General features: G+C 37.4%; 1 protein-coding gene across 8 annotated transcripts in view; it reads left to right on the top strand.

Moving 5' to 3' along the window:
* Nucleotides 1-15,848, top strand: part of LOC104134354 (activating transcription factor 7 interacting protein) — a 93,444-nt gene that overhangs the window by 31,492 nt on the left and 46,104 nt on the right. For 7 of the 8 annotated variants that reach the window (XR_004843181.1, XR_004843180.1, XM_035903248.1 and 4 more), the window contains exons 2-3: nt 5,522-6,582; nt 14,135-14,221. Coding sequence is in view for 6 of the 8 variants with exons in the window: in XM_035903248.1 (XP_035759141.1) it covers nt 5,529-6,582; nt 14,135-14,221 (1,141 nt within the window). In the remaining 2 variants the exon portion in view is untranslated. Of the gene's footprint in view, nt 1-174; nt 540-5,521; nt 6,583-14,134; nt 14,222-15,848 lie in introns of those variants that run through there. The other variant, XM_035903246.1, reaches the window with a different exon arrangement.

Raw genomic sequence — 15,848 nt, 5'->3', positions numbered from 1 at the left:
CGCGAACCTCAAGACGGGGCATTAAAAACGGGGGGGGGGAGGGGGGAACATAAGATAAAGATGTTCTTAATTGCAGTGGACCTTGTTTTGCTGTATGCGCGCAAGGTAAATTGGACAGGATGGTGACGTAATTTTTTCTTAGAAAATGGCACGTTGTTCTTTCACTTTGTGCAGCCAACACTAACATCATTGTAGCCTAAAAGGGAGGAAAACTCAAATCATCTGTGTTGTGGTAGAAGAAATACTACTTGCACTTATCATATGCCCTTTGTTTATTACATTTTAAAATAAAGGCGTAGTTCTGTGGGGATCTCAGTAGGCTGGTGGCGTGTATCTCGCGCTCAGTCGGATAGTAGACTTGTATTGCCGGTAGAAAAATTACTGGCACGTTATTTCAGCACATGTTCTGTAAGAGTGGATCACAAACAGTTTATTGTTTTCTTCTTCAAAGATAGTTTTCAAATTTCTGACAATTTATATCAATATTGCTGTAGAGGATTTCAACTGAAAACTGCTTTTTATGTACCGCTACTTAAAAGGTAGGTTCTCTTCACCACTTCCATTCTCTGGGACTCTCCGTCTAGAACAAAATGCTCCTGACCACTTGCTGCCTTGCTTTCCTTGATTTGGCTACGCTACATTTTAAGTACCTGGCATATTTGAGCACCTATTTTCACAATGAAAGGCTTTCCTTCCTCCATGTAGTTCTTGTGCTTTGGCAAATGTTTTATGGTTTTGGTGCTTTTGGCTAGCACCGCATGCGCTCCAGGAACCCTGTGCCAGAGCTGTTCTAGACCCATGATACGCAAACCCCATTGTGTGCTATTGTTTAGATTCCAGCTCCCCCCCCCTCCATGTTTCCATGACCTTCTCTTTGTCTGCTGCCTGTTACCAGGCAGGATTCAGGCAGCTGCTTGCTGATTGGCTCATGTTTTGAGCAGCTCATGGGCTGCTCATATGAGCACACGATTATAGGCTAATCCATAGCAGCTAAGCTAGTGCCTGCCTTTGTTGCTTTAGAGTTGCAATCTTTCTACAGAGTAATAATAAAAAAAAATAAGGGAATCTAAGGAAAACCTTTTAATTGGCTGAGAGAGGAGTCCTTTACCTATTCCTAGCTGCACTGGCACATGTTGGTTTTGCCATGTAGCATGCATTTGGTCATGAGAAAGAAATGTCCAGATATTGGAGGGAGGTGCCTAATGGTGCGTTAGTGTCTCTCATGCTGAAGTATGTATGACTTTCAAGCTTAAAATGAAAAAGGGAATTCTCATGAATTACACCTAAACAAGTACGTACAAAGTTTGTGCGTGTTGGTGTTTCAAAATTTATTATTGTGTTTAAAAAATTTTTTTTAAAAAGGGCAACCCAAAACCTACCACCTTATTTGCAGCATTTAACCCTTACACACTTGGCTCTAAATGCAGGAGTCATTTTGTGCTGTTCTGTACAAATGCTTGCCTTTGAAATAAAAGATGCCCCATCGTTGGCTTGGTGCCTGAGCCACTCGTTTCCTTCTTGTGCCATGGTCACACAATGAGTAAAAACCCAAGCATCAGATGAGGGAAGTGCATAGCAAAAGTAGTTATACTTTGTGTTAATTGTTGAGTATGAAGGGAGACTACTACCATACATTCATTTAGAACACTACTAATTTAAAATGTTTGATTTGTGCAAAACTGAATTCATGGAACCTGCTCTGGAGTTGCCCTCTGAAGGGCAACCTCCTTACCCTTTTGAAAGACAGGAGGGCAATATTTATCAGATGAATGCTGATTGGCTTCCACCGGTATGACCAAACCTGCCTGGACTGGTTACTGATTTATTTGTTTCTTCTTTTACTCGGCTCTCACATGAGATCTGTTATTTGGCTGCAGTGTGCTCCCTTGTGGGTATGGCTGGAAACGCTTTAAGGCTGGTCTGCAGTGACACATGATATTTAGCTGTTAACCAGTGTTTAGCATTCATCTTTTAATCTCATCTATGCTTATAATTTTGTCACTTACGGTAGCTTTTATTGGATATTATTTGGTTGTGAAAGACTGTGGGATCGAGCTACGAGTTACTCAAATAACCATCTTAACAATGGAATTTTATGAGAAGCCTTTTTTTCATACAGGTTCACTGTAGAACTGTATTAGAGCTTTGTTTTTAAACTAGATTTTGGATAATATCCTGAGATATAAAATAACCAATTTTTAAATATATTAGAAATTCAAGCTTGTTCATTCATTATTTTTTAAAGAAAAAAGTAAGGATGCATCAATATAAAGGTATTCTGATTTGATTGCTTTAAGACTGCTATTCCTGGCAAATTTTAAAAGGAGGTGCCCTTCATTTTACTCTGTATTTACTGTATTTTATTTTGTGTTAAAAATACGAATGCAAGGCTGCTTAGATGAATAAGGAAACTAGAGAAGAAAATATTAATTTGTTTTAAGTTACATTTTATGATTACTCAAGTGATGCATTTATGAATTTGATTTTAAGGTGTCTGTGAACACTTTATTAATCTGCTAGTGTATCTTTTGGTCATAGCAAAAGAAGGATTGTAAATTTTGTAATATAAAAACTGTTAAATTCTGGGTAATGCTTATAAAAGAAAGCATTGTGGTCCAGGAGAGCAAACTCCTTTTCTGTCTTTATTTTGATACAAAGGCCCTGTATCCTTGTACTATATTAACAGAAGACCCTCGCTACCTGGTCACCTATTAGGAGCTCTTGGAATTGTTGGAGGTTAGCCAAGCCTGGAATTCTCAATATATTTTTTTTTTCCAAATTGGCTCTACAAGATTTACATCTGTAAGAGCATGTATGTTGGTTGTAGGGTGTTATGTGCATGGAACGTGAATGTGATGATCAGTACTCTGTGACAGTCTGATATATGCTTTTATAGTGATGTGAAAAAATGTGCTTTACATTTTAAGTTATTGGGAAGAAGGAAGGGATGAGCTTTCAAAAACTGCACGTGCACTTCTGAAATCCTAGAGATTTTTACATGCTTCTCTTAACTTCAGGACTAGAATTACTGTGTTAAATGTATTCTTTTCTGGAAGAAAATGAAGATACTGTATTTAGCATGTAGGCAGCCCTGGAAGGACATTAACAGCTTGCCTGAAGTTCCTATTTCATCTGTCTGGGAACAGTTATGTGATGAGCATGTTTCTAAAAACAATTAAACTGATGTTTCAGATCAGTGTTTCTATAGGAGTTAGATTTTGCTCCCACTAGTGGCAATGCAGTAATAGACAATCCTGTTCTGAAAGTCTAGTTCTGACTGGCAAAAATTAATGTCTTAATGGTATTACTGAGAGTCTGTAAATAGAGGTGATACAACCTTTTGTGAAGATCAGTTCATCTGTTTCTGAGGTGTGAATTGAAGTGTTGTTTAGGCACCATCAGTTACTCAAATATGAGGATTCTAGATTGTCATGCAGAAAAGAACTGAGATAAAGTGGAAGGGAATCTCAATGTTATGTTAATATTAAAGAAATGCAAATCAGTGAAAAAAAATTTGGTTTTTATATCATATTGCTTTCTATCTTGCCTATATTTTTGTCAGGTCATTAACTTTAAGTGTAAAAGAAGCCTTATAATTGTAAAGTACGGTAAGGTTTAGAGTTTGTCTCAATAGTTGAATTCTTATTGTACTTTGGAACATATATTGATTTCTTACCATAGAATATTGTAATTGGGCAGTGCATAAATGTTAAATAACTTCCTTCATAAACAAACTATTCTAAGTAAACTAGGAAGGATCCAGAAGAGGACTACCAAAATGATAGGAGCCTAAAGCACGTGTCTTACGATGAGACACTGAGGGAGCTTGACAACTTTAATCTGCTGAAGAGAAGGCTAAAGGGCAATTTTACAGCTGCCTAAATAAAACTTGTAGGCAAGGTCAGATACATAGAGGGTGGAGCCAAACCATTACTTAGAGGCTGTGGAATCTCTGTTTCATGAATTTTACAACTTAACCATTGCTGATCTGAGCTAGTGTTGGCAATAGTCCTGTTCGTTTGTTTTTTGGTTTTTTTTAATTAAAAAATTGTATACCTCACCTGAAAAGACAAAATGCAGTTTATTAATGGAATTTCTCATCTCTGTAAATGAAAGTGGATAGCAGGAAGATGCAAAATGAAGGGTACTAAATATTTAAAATGCATCCCTTTTGTAATAATTCTGCTGTATCAGTGGTATAAACATTTGCTTATCTGGTGCTTGTGGGGGAAAAAAATCATATAGATACAACCACCTGATTTATTTACTTACTTTTTTATTTGCTGTGATATCTTTTAACTACTGTTACCTAAGTGAATTTTTGCACGTTTTGAGAAACTTAAAAGCCATATCCTAGACAGAGTAACTTACGACAGTGTAGTAGCTTCAGTAGAGCTAAACTAGTTAGCATCAGCTGATTCAAGATCTCGGTTGCTGAGTTTCATTTGGGATAGAACAAGTTCCTTAACTGCTTTCTGCTTCTGAACAATATTATCATATCTAATCCTTTAAAATTGGGTCCTAAAACAGGACCAGATGAGGAAAAAATAGTTTGAAGATCCCTGTGGGATTTTTTTTGTATTGTATAATGGAAACAGATGAAATAAGATTTTGTTGCATTTCAACAATTATTTTAACTTCCTAGGTAATGTTGGATTTAACTCCATTTATTGATTTGATAACATAGATTTTCAAACATTATTTTTCTTAAGTTTTTAATATATTAATGTTCTTAGTTTTCTTAATATTTGCATGGGTGGGTGGAATGAATAAAATTATATGGAGGGCAAAACCATCAGTTTTCCTTGGAAAAGGAAATCTTTCTGTAAAGGAGCTACAAAAACTGTGGTTTTTCTCAGCACAAATGGTCTTAGTAAAATAGTATTACAAATTGAATGAAAGTGCTCTAAAAACCCAAGTTCAGTTAACCATTGTATAAATATGGAGGATGAGGGTCTATTTTATCTATACAGAAGCAGAAAGTATCTTAATGACACATTCAGAAATTCTTTCTGTATATTGACATTTTCTTAAAAGTTACTTGATATAAAAATCTTAGCATTTACCCCAGTTTTTAATTCTATTTGAAACTTAAGAAATTACGTAGTTTTAGAAAGATAAAAGAAATGTAAACTGATGGACCAAGAATATTTTCTGCTTTTTTACGGTAAGAGAGGCTGCTGTCATTAGCACAATATCTGTTTCTAGTTAGAAAACCTCTTTGTCTGGCTAATAATAATACTGTGAGATGACTGGTCTAAAATGTGTATTACTATATAATGTTACAGTATGATCTCGGTGATCTTCACGTACACGTGTTTGTGCAGCATATGTAGAAACTTGTATTCACTTTTCTGAGGACAAACAAAATTTAAGTGTGTTGTCAGGTGTTTCATTATTTTTGTAGATAAACTAGTTTGCTTTAAAACGTGCTAGACGCTACAGTTTTTCTTAGGAACACTGTAATAAGAGGATAATAAATTGTTACCTTCACAATTTATTTCTGAACTTTTTTTTTAAGGGTCAAGATGGAAAGCACAGATGAACCTCAGAAAAAAGTCTTTAAAGCACGAAAAACAATGAGAGTAAGTGATCGACAACAACTTGAAGCTGTCTATAAGGTTAAAGAGGAGCTGTTGAAGACAACTGAAGTTAAACTGTTAAATGGAAAGCATGAGAATGGAGACTCTGATTTAAATTCCTCTTTAAGCAATACAGACTGTATGGAGGACAAGAGGGAAGTTAATGGCCTAGTGGACTTGTGTGTTAACTCTGAAGAAGGAAGAACAGCTTCTGATGAAATTAGTGAAGCCAAAAGCCCTGAAAGTAGGGCAGGGAATGTAGTCAATGATGTAGAACCCAAACCTCTAACACTGTCTCCAGAGAATGTTACTGCTGAGCAAGATAAAGATACTGATACTGTTTTCTCTTGTGAGAGTGAAAATGGAGTCGTTAGTAGCAATAAAGATAACTTCCATGAAGAAAATAATACAAAAGATCATTTGGACCAAAGAGAGAGTGACATCCCATCAGAAGGTGGAAGTAAATCAATCTGTGATATTAGTGACTCTTCTGAAGAGAAGGGAGCAACAAATGACTTAACTATTAGTTCTGATTCATCTGGTGAGGAAAAGAAGACTGAAGAAGTAACTGTTGAAGGTGCTGTTGGAGAAGAAGCCATCTCTAGCAGCATGGAAGCTGACCAGAAACCAAAGGACAAACGAGACGGCACTGCAGGTCTTTCAGAAACCACTGTTCAGAAGACAATAGATGAGTCAAGTGAAAATATCTTGGACACTACTGACTCTATGGAAACAGATGAAATTATTCCAATTTTGGAAAAACTAGCCCCAGCTGAAGACGAACTGAGCTGTTTTTCTAAAAGTTCTCTGCTTCCAGTGGATGACACAGTCCCAGATTTAGAAGAGAAAATAGACAACTGTTTGGGTTCACCATCCAAGCAGGAAAGTAATGAAAGTCTGCCAAAAGAGGCATTCTTAGTACTGTCTGATGAAGAGGAACCCTGTGATGAGAAGGAAGAACGTTCTGAAGTGATGCTATCAAACAAGTCAAGTCTTCCAGGTAAGAATTTTCTAAATTGGTAGTTTTGATTCAAGTCTGGGATTTTGTTCATGTCTTAGAATGACATACTTGTGACATATTTCTAAATCAAAAAGGTGGTCTTACCCACCAGTTTGGTGTTACGTAGTCTTACAGTTTTCAAGTATGGTATTTGAGGCCCAGAAAAAAATGGAAGTAACACCAAAAAACCTATCATCTTTGAGATCTGGTTTGTTTGGGGTTTTTTTCCTCATACTCTTTGCAAACTGGGGTGGGGTAGTGGGTAGAAGAAGAGCAAAGATGAGTAATTTCCCACAAATATTTCTGTTCCATATTTGGCAGAGAAATGTGTTTATTTACTGTTCTTGAGGGGAAGAAAGGATTTCAACTTTCTTTAATGTGCAAATAAATAGTAAGAATGCAAACATGCTGGTGATTCAGGCATGCCACAAGTCCCATTTGTTTCAGATTTCTTTTTTTACCAAAAGACAGTATTGGAAAGGTTTAATGGAAAACACAAGTCCTCTACAGTGTATTATTGTCATATAGTTTTGTAAGCATATTTATTTTTTTTGACATAGGGCACTCATCATACTATTGTACTTTTGAAAATAAAACAGATGAATCATTGATAGATAGGTTGATACAGCTCTTTTATCTGTAATTAAGAAAGCTGTTGTTTCAAATTATCTTGTGGGGTTTTCTTTCTTTTTTCTTTTTTCCTCCCATTGTATATCTTACTATGAAATGATGACCATGCCAGCCCAGATGTGTTTAAACATGCTTGACTGGGTAGGAATTCCATAGATTAAACAACATTCAGGTTCTTTCAGTCTCTGGGAAGTTAGTAACCATATTTTCTCAGCTCTTGTTTCACTAATGATGAAACTGAGTCTTTCACTAATGTGTGATGGCATTCTGAGTCTTTAGTCTCTAAACAACTAGAGACAGGGAGATAAGAATGTCTCTTCAGTCATGTTTCAGATTCTTCCTTCTTTTCTGGTATCTAAATTTATGCCAGTTAAACAGAGAAAAGGTAGGTTCCATGGTTTCTGCTAAGGATCTTATTTAGGTGTTGCACTGAGATTGCAAAGCCTTCCAGAAACTATTTGGAGGTGGGGGAGAAAGAACATTGTGTGTACTTATGTGGAAATTGTAGTGTGTTACAAATGAATCCCCTTTATAAAATATACACTACAAATAAATTGATGATCCTTGTTCTTACCGCAGTTTAAGGGTTCTTTCATTGGAGATGAATGAAATTAGGATATCAGGGTTGCTTTTTTCATTTTACCCAATGAGAAAACACACAGTGGTCTACAGAGGAATTTTTGTTCTGGAGCAAAAAGACTGAAGTGAATATTAGATATTGGACTACCATTTGCAGAAGTCTAACATGATTATATCCAGCTATATTTTTTTCAGATTTTCAGTTTTGGTGATGGGACAAATTCTCTTGACTAGTTTTGTTTATTGGCTATAACAGTTTATGACTTCTACAGTTGCATGGCTGTAACAGAGACCGTTCATGAAAACTGGCCACTGCAAAGTATGTTCAGTCATTAGCCAGCAATCACCTGTTCTGTATTCTAAGCTGCATAAAGCTTGCCCATCAAGTTTCAGAGAAGAGAATTTAAATTTTTCTGAATAGTACATTCTGTGGGAAATATTTCAATAAAGTCCTTTGGGCACCCATTTTGTACTAAATTTCACATGGTATCAATACAAAGTTTTGCAGTCCTTTCACCAGTTTCAGTCTTCCAATAACAAAGATAGTAGCAGAGAGGTTGCAGGGGCAGGAAACCATTGTGTGAGAAAACAGGTAGATTTATCTTAGAAAATAAAGATGCTGTATTATAGGCAGAGGTGCAAGCTGCTCAACTAAAAAGTATGGTTTTCAAAAAGCCTAGACAAAAACCAGCATGGCTAAAAAATGGTAAAGAATGGTACTAGAAGAATTCCTTCAAATGGACATATTAATGGAATCTTTTTCTCAAGGAGAATTAGTAAATATAATAGCTAAGTTGGTACTTAAGATTTTTGTAATGGAAGATCATACATTAGAAGACGTTGGAGCTCTTCAGGTAAGTAAACAAGTGCATGACAAGGAAGACCTGATTGATGTATTTGAATTCTTTTGGGTATCCAAACACAAATGATTACTTACCAAGAACTTTTGGAAATTGAACTGCCTTCGGATAAGATGAAAAGTCTTTACAGAGCAAATAACCATTTGAAGAATGGAAAGTCTACAGTGATCTGTTCCAGAGACTGCTGTGCGACAAAATTAGTAATTTACTAAAAAGAAGGCTGACTAGTGAGGCGACAATCTGCTGATGATACTATGAAGAGCTATAGAAGAATCTTACAATGCTGAATGATTGAGGTATAAAAATGGCAGATGAAACTCATTGTGGTTAACTACAAAGTGGTACAGATGAGTATGGAAATGTTCATAACTTGATAGGAAGATAGAACTGACTCACCACTCAAGAACAATTTTCCAGGATTATAGTAGGTAGTTTTGTGAAAACATTGATACAGTAGCAGTTGAAGAAAGCAAACAAAGAATGCTGGGAATAAATTAAGAAACAAAGGAAAACTTCACTGTGGGACACCAAGCTCTTAAATGTTTTGTGTAATTCTGTTTCCTTGCCCCTCCCCATATCAAAGAAGATGTTACAGGACTTTTTTTTTTTTTCTTTCTTTTTTTTTTTTTTTTTTTTTTTTTTTTTTTTTTTTTTTTTTTTTTTGTCCTAGTTTATTGGGAGGATTGGTAGTGACACCACCTTGGGCTCTTGTGCCCTTCACCTTTTTCTGCAGAGATCCATTGTCACTCTTGATATGCTAGGATTCCTTCTGGTAGTATTGCTGGTGCCCATGCAGATAAGAGCAAGAGGCAAGAGGTGATAGGCTGAGGACTAGATGAGCCTTGGTAGCCTCTCTGCAACATTGGGGATCCAGGCCCTCAGCAAGCAGCTTATGTCTTGAGGCATTAGGCCAGGTTGCTAGGTGGGTACCTCTTGTTTGAGGGAGTCCCTGGTGGCTGTCACTAGTTTCTCCTTTATGCAGGTGGTTGGTTCAGACTCAGCTGGCTCTGATGCCTCTGTAATAGAAGATTTTCTTCTTAATGTGTTCCATCAGTGCTATACCTGTTCAGTAACTGTAGATTTGCAGGTAGAGAGAGAATCTTCATTCTATTGCTGGAAGTCACATGCTTCTTGCCTCCTCCATTTTGAAAATCTCCATTTGTTACTATTTTGAATATAACCTAGCTGCCCCTATTTCCTTGCACTGTGGGGCTTGGGTTTTTGCCTGTGCAGGGTTGTAGTTTATTGTCTCTTTGTCCATTCTACACAGTCATTTCATCTCCTACAGCTTCTTTGCTTTCTGAGTCATATCAGAGAGAGAACTTTTAGACAAGGATCGGCTGTATTTTAGAGTAGGATCTTTCAGCCTGAAAAAAGAAATGGAGGAGAGATGTGATAAAGATCTGTAAATGGTAAGTGATATGGAGAATGGATATTTGCTGTCTTTTCCTCTATAAGAACCTCCTGTATCAAATGGAGGAAAGGAGGAAAAAAAAAAGTGAGAGGCAGGATCAAGGCATGGGATAAGAGATCGTTCTCCATGTAGACAACTATGGAGCTCCTTGCTAGCAACACTGCGGCTGCTAAAAGTTTATATACATTAGTCTTCTGCAGAAGATAAATTTTTTTGAGGGCTGTTAAGCACAGAAACCCTAAGGCTCTGGAGTTCTTCCACCAGCAGTTTTTCAGAAAGCTGAGTAAGTTCTGGGACTGTGAAACTGTTCTCGTTTCATTCTTCGCTACTTGATCATATACTGTTGACTTGGAAGTGTTGGAGATAGGATCCTGGATTAGGTGAAATGTTGGTTTTACCTAGTGCAGCTGTTGCTATGTTCTTTCTCTTACCTGATCTATATGCTCCAGTTTAACCAGGTGAGGATGTCTGCCAAAGCAAATCTGAAGTTTGTCTTTCTCAGAATTGCTAGCACTTTGAGTGCATTCTAGACACCTTGATTCTAGGCTTCTCTACAGCAGTGGTATTTCATGCCCTCTAGAGGTAGTATGAAAGAGAACTTACTTTGTTAAGGCAGTCTGAAGTCAAGTATCACACCCTTTTAAGCATAAAGAGTGCATTTAACATTTGAAAGAATACAGCTTGTCTTTTAGAAAGCAGTGTTTGAAAAGAACTTCAGAGCATTTGAATGGCAGATAAACAACTAAACTGAACTTTTGTTCCTGTGTTGTGATAGAACTAGCTGTCAAAATTCTTGAATTCACAAACAAGAAAAGAAGTAAAACTTAAATGGAACCGACAAAACCACTTTCCTGCAATAATATTTCTAGTTCTCGTTTTTACTTCAAAAATGTATTTCAGAGAGTTGCTGCAAAAAATATTTCAGCATTTGGGAAACAAACTTTATACTGGAAAGCTTAAAAGAATGTAAGTTTTGTTCATCCAATAGAAGATTAAGGAAGACTGTAATACCTGCAAGCAGGAGCTGAATATATGGTGGAAAGAGGTTTCTTTAATGTAGCAGACAGAGACACAACTGCTCCATTTTTTGATCCTCTGGATTTTGCAAACCAGAAATCAGGCGCATTTCTGTCTGTCAGACTTTGGAGAACCAACTAATGGATGTTGGATTCATCGGCTGTAATTTTTAAGTCCTTTATATAGTGATAGGAGGAGCTGTGACCAAATAATTGAGTCGTTCAAGCTGGGAGGACCTCAAGAGGTCTCTAGCCCATTCTCCTGCTCAAAGTAGGGTCAGCTGTGAGATCTGACAAGGTAGCTCAGAACTTTATTCAGTTAGGTCTTGAAAACTTCCACTGATGAAGACTGGACAAGCTTTCTGGGCAGCCTGTTCCAATGACTCTCCTCATGTTGGAAATGTTTTTCTTCAGTTGGAATCTCTTGTTTCTGCTTACACATGTTGTCTCTTACCCTTTGCCATGCAGTTTTACAATGAATCTGGCTCCATCTTCTCAAAAGTCACCTTACAAGTATTGGAAAGCTGGTTTTGAGTCGCCATTAAGCTTTGTCTTCTCCATGCTGAACAAGCCCAGCTCCCTCAGCCTCTTGGGTCATGTTCCCCAGCTCCTTAGCAGTCTCTTGCTCCTTACTGAGAGATGGCATAACGAGTGCCAAGTAAAGGGCAATAAGCACTTCCTATGATATACTGGCTCTGGTCCTGTAAATGCAACTCAGGATGCTCTGGACCTCCTTTACTGCCAGGGCACGCTGTTGGCTCATGCTTTGCATGCCGTCTATGCAAGTCCTCAAAGCAGAGCTGCTCCCTGGCCTTGTGGGTCCTAGCTTGTGTCATTGCAAGGGGTCTCCCTTCCCAGATGCAGAATGTTTGTATTTGTCCTTGTTGAATATCATAAAGCATTTGCGTCATTGCAAGGGGTCTCCCTTCCCAGATGCAGATGCAACCCTTTCCTCCAGCTTGTCTAGGTCATGATGATTCCTTTGAAAATACGTGATTCTATTATTTCTTCCTAAACAAAAATAGTCGAATCTGGTTGTGTTTCATGGGGAAAATCTGTATTTGTTTTATAATAACTTTGGGATAGAGTTTGATCAAGGATTCACTACTTTAGAAGGGCTATGCTTTAGCCAATCTATAAGGAGAACGTTGTGGTTACAGGATTATGGCTGTGCCATCTAGAGTAACTTGTAAATATTGTTCAGATGCTCTTAGACTTACTACTTTTATTTCCATTTATATGTATATTTTTGCATAACTGACATCCAGATATGCATCCAGTCAGTTATTAAGCAGATCTAAATGCTTTCAGCTGTAGAAACTATTAAAAGGTATTTTCAGCTGTTAGTGACAGGCAAACACTTAGTAAAAACAAAAACCACTTTTGTGTTCAGATCCATGGTGTGTCTTACTAAGATGACTGTGATAAATACAGTGATAACAATGATATCCTCAAATTACTATTTTTTTAAAGGATTGCATTCATTGCTTCTGCCTGTCTAGCAGCAGGATACTGAGAGCGCAGCTTATAAGTGAAAAATAATCTGATAGCCAATTGTAAAATTATTTCCATATCACGGTTTGAACCTTCTTAACTAGAGAGCTTTAGCTGGGCACTGTGTTTAAACCACTTTTAGTTAAACAAGCTAAATTTGATGAGAGTGATAGAAGTTTGTAAGGAAGGGACTTCCTTGTCCCTGAAATTACTTTGTTCCCTACATAAAACTCAAAGTTCAGCTTTGAAACTTGTAACATCATATTTTAAAGACATTCTAGGTATGTGTATCTTTCCATGGAATGTTTGTATCTTCCAGTTGAGTATTAAAATCTGTAAATTGTGGAAAAAGTACTCTTGAACTTAATGACTCTCCTTTAGATTCTTAGGTAAATGAGCTCTATTTTATAGATGAACAATTAAATACATGAAGCTTATCTATAAATCTTAAAAAGCAGATGGCATTGGCACCATGCCATTTTATTACCTTAAAAATAAATCAGATTGGTTTTGAAGAATTTGTGGTATGAATTATTATTTCTTGCATAAATTAACAATCAGAAATCTCATAATTTTTTTTTTGTTTGAGTCCTTCCTATTTCTGATTTATTAGGTGACTTATTTTAAATAATTCAAATGTTTTTCATAATAGAAGTAAAACTTAATTTTAAGAGAGCATCAAACATATCTTTGCAACCAGAACTTTCTCTAAAAAAGCTGGCAAACTCTGTTCTAGTAACAAAATGAAAAATAGGAAATTGGAGAAGTGTACAGATTAAGATGTGTATAACAGTGGTGACTTGTTCTGTTATATTCTGGATAGATTTTAATATAGTCTTAATAGTTTTATGTTGTATCTAGCAAGCACAGGAGGTGGCAAATACAGCCTGTACGAAACACATAGTGAAAGTTCATGGAACATACAGTAAAAGTTTTCAGGAAGTGTTAGCATTTTTCATTTTAACCTGTGTGCACTTGAGGGTGTTATTTCAGATTTTTCTTTAAGAATTTCCTAAACTGTATGTTTCTAAATGACTAGTCTTAAATTGTGATGCTTCATATTAGGAAGAAACTTGAAATAAAAATTCATATTTGTTAGGAAAAGAATCTAGGCCTTTTCTACCATAAAGATTATGGGTGAATTTGCCAATTGTGAGTAAATAAATAGAGAAACATATTAGTATTCTGTTACTGAAATTTTTATACTTTTTTCAGAGGTGAAAATTAAAGTTCTTAATAAATCATTTTAGTTTAACTACATTAAAAATACGTAGTTTCATTTCAGAGGTAACCTTGAGGCATTCTGTTGATTTTTAAAGCTAAGCAAATCCAGAAGTGACTCGACTCTTACTGTGTTTTATGCTAGTTCAAATTTTTGCTCTGAAGGTATCCTCCGATTTTTTTCCATCTCTGTATTCCCTCTGTTGTACTTACTTCTCTTGCGTTCCCCAACATGGTTTTTCCTAAGTGTATTCTAAGTTCGCTAGTAAAAAAAGGACTCGTGAGACTTTTGTAGGTCAGTGTAAGTAACACATGGCATTTTTTTCTTCTCTTCGTAGAAGAGGTGGAGGAGGAGAGAAGAAAGGAGAGTGAGGAGGATAAAGAAGAGGCGGCGCACAAAGAAGAGGAGAAACACACAGAGAGAAGTATGTGATGCTAAAACTATTATGCTTCGCTGGTGGCATGTGTTGGACACACAGAATCATTGAGGTTGGAAGGGACCCTTGGTGATTATCTAGTCCAATCCCCCTGCTCAAAACCAGGTCAATTAGAGCAGTATCCTCAGAACCATGTCCAGCAGGTTTTGAGTATCTCCAGGTGAAGACTCCACAGCCTTCAAGTGTTTGACCACCCTCACAGTAAAAAATTTTGTACGTTTGAATGGAATTTCCTGTATTTCAATTCGCATTTATTTATCTCATCCTTTCACTGGTACTCACTAGTGAGTCTTGCACTGTCTTTTTCACTCTCCATTATCAGGTAATTTACACACATTATAAAATCTCCCCTAACTGTCTTCTCCAGCTGAACAGTGCCAGCTGTCATTTCCTCATATGGTGGCTGCTGTAGTCTGTAAAACATCTCGGTGGCTCTACCCTGAACTCTCCAATATGCTCATATCTTTTTTGTATTTAGAAGCCCAGAACTGGATTCAGTCTCACAACACTAACAAGAGGGGAGTGATTACCTCTCTCAACCTCCTGGCAATACTCTTCTCAGGCAGCCAAGAATGTTGTTGGCCGCCTTTGCCAACAGGGCATATTGCTGGCTCATGTTCAACTTCTTGTGCATGAAGACCACCAGGGCCTTTTCTGCAAAGCTGTCTTCCAGCCAGTCAGTTCCCAGCCTGTACTAGCACATGGGTTTATTCCTACCCAAGTGTAGAACTTTGCATTTTCTTTTGTTGAACTTCATGAGGTTCTTGTTTGCCCATTTCTCCAGCTTGCCAAGGTGACTCTGAATGGCAGCATAACCATCTAGTGTAGCAACCAGTCCTTCCAGTTTTGTATCATCTCCAAATTGGTGAGGATGCCTTCTATCCCATTATCTAGGTCATTAATGAAGATGTTAGTGTTGGTACTAGTAGCATCCACTGGTGTACATTACTAGTGATAAGCTCCAGCTGGACTTCATGCCACTAATTACAGCTCTTGGAGCCTAGCAGTTGAGCCAGTCTATTTATCTAGGCCATACAGCATGAGTTTGTCTCTGAGGACATTTTGGGTGTCAAAAGCATTACTAAAGACAAAATAAAGAGCATCCACTGCTCTTCCCTCATCCACCCAGGCAAGTGTGTCATCATAGAAGGCTATCAGGCTGATGAAGCATGATTTCCCCATGATAAACCTATTCTGACTATTCCTCATCACCTTCTTTATATGTTTATAGAGATGATTTCTAGAATTACTGGCTCCGTCATGTTCCCCTCGATAATCTGTGATTGAGCATGGTGGCTGAGAGTAGTCCCCAAAGGCTGGAGGAAAGCAAATGTCACTCCTGTCTTCAGGAACCTTCTGCTATTGCCACAACCTTTCAGAGTCTGGGAGTGGCTTTGCAGTCATCTCAGCCAGCTCCCTTGGCACTTGTCAGTGCATCCCTCTGGCTTGCATGGAGTTCTGTATGTCCACTTTGTTTACATGTTAACCCAATGCTCCTCTGCTGAGAGCAAGCCTGCCTTTGCTTCAGACTGTCCCACTGGTCTCCAGGAACTGGCATTGCTAAAGGCAAGTCTCCCCATTAAAGTCTGAGGCGAAGAAGGCATTCAGTGCCTGG

This window comes from Egretta garzetta, unplaced genomic scaffold (genome assembly GCF_000687185.1).
Source record: "Egretta garzetta isolate BGI_Z169 unplaced genomic scaffold, ASM68718v1 scaffold51, whole genome shotgun sequence".
Classification (NCBI taxonomy): Eukaryota; Metazoa; Chordata; class Aves; order Pelecaniformes; family Ardeidae; genus Egretta; species Egretta garzetta.
This window is presented reverse-complemented; position numbering and strand designations above follow the sequence as displayed.